This window comes from Peromyscus eremicus, chromosome 2, assembly GCF_949786415.1.
Source record: "Peromyscus eremicus chromosome 2, PerEre_H2_v1, whole genome shotgun sequence".
Lineage (NCBI taxonomy): Eukaryota > Metazoa > Chordata > Mammalia > Rodentia > Cricetidae > Peromyscus > Peromyscus eremicus.
Genome location: NC_081417.1, coordinates 28589642 through 28594233, shown reverse-complemented (window position 1 = coordinate 28594233; position 4592 = coordinate 28589642). Strand labels below are relative to the sequence as shown.

General features: G+C 51.9%; 1 protein-coding gene across 1 annotated transcript; it reads right to left on the bottom strand.

The window, feature by feature from the left end:
• Positions 1 to 455: 455 nt before the first annotated feature.
• Positions 456 to 4177, bottom strand: Hey1 (hes related family bHLH transcription factor with YRPW motif 1). The gene is made up of 5 exons (XM_059255670.1): positions 3927 to 4177; positions 3631 to 3706; positions 3410 to 3493; positions 3061 to 3142; positions 456 to 2189 (listed from the first exon to the last, which is right to left on the bottom strand). The coding sequence occupies exons 1-5, from the start codon at positions 4013 to 4015 to the stop codon at positions 1618 to 1620; spliced, it is 903 nt and encodes a 300-aa protein (XP_059111653.1). The 5' UTR covers positions 4016 to 4177; the 3' UTR covers positions 456 to 1617.
• Between the last annotated feature and the right edge of the window lie 415 nt (positions 4178 to 4592).

Below are 4592 nucleotides of genomic sequence, written 5' to 3'. Positions count from 1 at the left end.
AACAAATACAAATAGATACATGAAACGTTCTATCTTACCAGCAAAGAACTGAGCACACAGTAGGTGCATTCAGCCGCTTCTAATCAAATGATCAGCACAGTTTAAAATGATTTTATCAAGTTCCTTCCAGGAGCGCAGATCCCAGCCTGAATTCAAACTCGTGAGTCCAGAGCCAGAGAGTTCAGAACCAGGCCACCTGACTGAGCAGCAGATAAGCTCTGTTCCCTCCTGGGAGACCAGGCAAAGCTCTGTAGTCTAACAAAGACACTTCATTTGACGTTACAAATTCACACAGCCTAGAATTCCAAGAATAATGAAACTGGCCAATGGAAGAAAAACCAATCATTAAGCAAAATGAAAACCAGGAAACCTGAGATTTGTCTCAACCAACAGAGGGAAAGGCTAAGGATGAGAGACACAGCAGCATACTTTGTTCTTTGTTTTTGTTCTTTTTTTTTTATTTAGTCACAACACATCAGTACAACAGAGGTCAAACTCAGCTCAGTGGAGGCTGTTCAAATTATACCTGCTAAAGGAATAAACCTGTAAAACAATACTTCTAGAGCCCAAATCAAAATTTTAAAAATCAAAGAGAAGGCAGAGAAGCCCTTTTAAGTATCACAAAAACCACATTTTCATGCACCAAAAGGAAAACACAACATAAAAATTTCCAGTTAAAAGAATATACGGCAGTTCCGGGAAAATCAGGTTATGCATTTAACAGGCACTGAACTGACTACTTGTGTACTACGATCACTTATGCAGGTTAACACTTGTGAACTTGAGATCTGTGAACTGAAAATGCATTGCATTGCTTGGGGCTGGAAAGTGCAGGCATGTTCTACATAATTGTCTTGCTTGCTGCCAACACTCCAAGTGGGGACGTAGCCTACCAGCGGCTGTTTCTGAACCTGAAATGTTAGCACAGCGAAGCCTGCCAGGCCACAATAGCTGGTCATCTGGATTCAGGACCACTGATAAGTCTGTGCATTCACCTCACTGCTCCAAGAGGCAGCGAGCTAGTGTTTCTAGAATAAAGCTGTTCCTCTGATTTGTCAACGCTTTGTTTGGAAATATAATGCTTTGCTGACCCCCTCCCCACCCCACCCCCGCCAAAGAATATCACTTATACACTTTAATCTGTCAAAATATTAACAAAACCATGTTAACATTGAGCATAGTGGTTTGGGAAATTAATCCTAAAAAAAAAGATTGCAACTTATACAAGCCAGAAAACAGACCCCAAACACTAATGTTAAAATCCCCCAAACTGAGGCAAATGGAATCATTCTTGGACAGACAGGTTTACAGAAGTAAACCGGGCACAGAACAGACAACGGATCACAAAGTGTTGGTTTATAATCACTACCTCGACTGAATGTTTTAAACAAAAATTAACAACTAATTTTTAAAAACTGCTAATACATGACATCATAAAAAAATTTTAAAGAAAAAAAAAGTAAACCAACAAACCTTTAGTCTTTAGAAAAAAAATGTATCTGAAAGTGTACCTTTTTCCTTACTTTTACTGACGACTTTAAGGTGGTGTTGGCAACCGTCCCAGCGCACCTGGGATTTTAAGCTCTGCCCCTCCCTCGCTCTACGGCATCAGTTCTTTTAGAAAGCTCCAATCTCCGTCCCCCAAGGTCTATAGGGCTTGCCAAGGTTTGCTGCCTGCGTGGGTGTCGAAGGGCTCAGCAGGTGGAAGGAGCTGAAGGAGAAGGGGAAGGCTGAGAGCGAGGCCACGGAGGAGAGCAGCGGAGGCGACAGTTTGGAGGCCGAGGTCACCACGGGAAGCACCGGTCCCAGGCTGCCACTAGGGGGCGCTCGCAAGGCCGGCGCCTCCGCATGGGCTGAGGCCAGCCTGCCCTGGTGGTGCGGCTCCGTGGGTGACGCCGCCGTGGTGCCGGCATTCCCGTGGCCATTCTGGGGCAGCAGCAGCGGGTGCGCGACGTGTGGGTGGTGTCCGAAGGCGCTCCCCCAGGGAATGTGTCCGAGGCCCGCGTGGGCGCCGCTCGCGGCTTCCCGCTGGGAGGCGTAGTTGTTGAGATGTGAGACCAGGCGAACCCGAAGCGGGTCGGAGGCATCGAGTCCTTCAATGATGCTCAGATAACGGGCAACTTCGGCTAGGCATTCCCGAAACCCCAAACTCCGATAGTCCATGGCCAGGGCGTGCGCGTCAAAATAACCTGAGCACAAAAACAAAAGGAAACCTTCAAGGCGCTGCTCACTCCCGGATTTCTTCCACTCCAAAGGCGGCCCTTCCTGGCAAATACACTTAGAGGGTTACAGCATAGACCATGGGTCCTGGAAGCGCAAATATTTTGGAGCTGACCAAAATCTTTGCATTAATCAACATTATATGTTTGCTAATGCAAGTTCAAAGCCCAATTAGAAGCTGCTGAGCAGAAATTGGAATTATACCCTACCAGCAGATGAAACTAAGTTCTTTCCTTTAATGTTTTCCCTCAACAACAACAAAAAATACATCAAGGACAGAGAAACCACAGAGTAGTGAAATTCATTAGACACACAGATGTAAGTTATCATCGGGAAGCTTTTAGGCACTTGGTCCTTGGTGAAGAATTTTTGGGCTGGAGACAGACACAGGCTCCAGTCTCCCACCTTCTGTTAGCATTTTCCTCTGCTTGGCCACAACAGGTCCCTTCCCTCCGGATTCTTTTGGCAATTCATTTTTTTAAATCCTGTATATGAAATTCAGACTACATAGCTGCTGTTTTTAATAAGCCATTTCCCAAGCTTTTCTTAAATAGCAACAGACAAATGTGAGTGACTTGACCTAAAAGGAGCTCAGAGACAACGGACACTTGCTGAAAGGTGAGTTAGTTCAGTTGGAAGAGGGCTAGGGCGATGAACTCACTGCCCAAGAGCCAGGAGCCGCTGTGCTGCTGAAGGTGCACTGGCTGGCAACCACACACTGTTCGCTCTCTCCCCACCCCCAGAGCAAAAGCAGACGAGGACTGCACCAATCCCAGACTGCGCTTGCTGCTCCCTCCACGCCGAGCACGCACAGCCCCAGCCAGAACTGGAGAGGCATACCTTTCCCCCCCGCGGTGTGCAGCATTTTCAGGTGATCCACAGTCATCTGCAAAATCTCTGCTTTTTCCAGCTTAGCAGATCCCTAAAGAGATGACAAAGGGTTTATCTGACACCCGTGTCGTTGGAGAGCTTAAAATACGCATGCACATATACAAATATGTAAGATTCAAGCGTCAACTAAAGCAAAATAATGAGGTGTGTCCACAAAATCTGTTGGAATTTGGGGTCTGAACGTACAACGACATGGCAAGGCTTTTATTCCAAGACACGGATGAGGTTCGAAGCACGGAGGGGAGGGAATGAGGGTGCAGCCGGCTACAACAGGCGCTCTACCTACTGCCTCCATTACCTGCTTCTCAAAAGCACTGGGTACCAGCCTCCTCAGCTCAGACAAACTGTTATTGATTCGGTCTCGTCGGCGCTTCTCAATTATCTGTGAGAAGCAGACAAAAACAAAGGACATTTCCATTATGACTGTAAATTCCAAGGAGAAGAAACTTGGTTCTTTCCGTTAGCTAATACAGCAATATGCATATATATTTAAAGTATGGGGGGGGGGGATTTACTCACGCCTCTCCGTCTTTTCCTGGCCAAAACCTGGGATGATGTCGTTGGGGACATGGAACCCAGCGCCGAACTCAAGTTTCTGCAAGATAGGAAGCAATTGCCTTGAGGAAGGATGGGGACTCGAGAGCCCCCCTGCACTCAGATTTCTTTGGCAACTTGAGCTGGAGAACGCTCCGGGGGGTCGCTCACAGCCAGCAGCAGTCGGCCCCGGGCTGCTGGACTCCGGGCAATGAGAACCGAGAACCAGCGCACCCCAGCCTCTCCTCCCACTCAGGCTCGGCCGGGCGCCGCCAACTCACCCATTCTCGTCCGCACTCTCCTTCTCCACCTCGATGGTCTCGTCCAGCTCGCTGTCGGAGGAGCTGTAGTCCGGGTGAGCTCTCTTCATGCTGGCGGAGCGCGGGCTCCGAGGAGGGTCGCGCGGCGGGCAGGGAGGAGTTAACAGCAGCGGCCGCTCGGCGCTCGGCTGCGGGCGGTGCGCGCACACTGATCCCACTCACGCTCAGCCTCCGGTTAAAACTCAACCATCCCTTTCCCACGCTGCGCCCCTTCCCAGGGCCCGGGGGAGGGCGGGGGAGGCGGGGAGGTGCGGGGGCAGAGGCGGGGCCGCGGCGCCTGGGCAACAGCGGGCTCCGGCCAATCGGCGCCTCGCAGCGCGGATTGGCAGCCGCCCAGGGGGCGGGACGAGCGGAGGCCGAGGCGGACTGCGCCCCGCCCCCGGAGCCCGCCCCTGCCCGGCGGCAGTGCGTCGGCTCCGCGGGAGCTCGGCTGGGGGCCGCGGGCGGCGCGGGCGGCGGTGGGCCGGCGGCGGGCAGGAGCTGGGGGCCGGCCCGGGACACCAGCCCGGCGCTAGCCACCGCCCCGCCCCGCCCCACCCCGCGCGCCCCGATTGGCCTGGCCGTGTGCCAGGGCCGCGCCTGCAGCGCCGCCGGTGAGCCGCACGCGCCGCGGGCCGTGGGAAAGTG

Bases quoted from the DNA above. Each gene is read 5' to 3' on its own strand.
- Hey1 (XM_059255670.1), bottom strand. From the start codon at position 4,015: ATGAAGAGAGCTCACCCGGACTACAGCTCCTCCGACAGCGAGCTGGAC. The intron at 3,707-3,926 runs GTGAGTTGGCGG...CCTATCTTGCAG, and splicing joins GAGAGTGCGGACGAGAATGG to AAACTTGAGTTCGGCGCTGG. The intron at 2,190-3,060 runs GTATGCCTCTCC...TTTTGTGCTCAG, and splicing joins GCACACCGCGGGGGGGAAAG to GTTATTTTGACGCGCACGCC.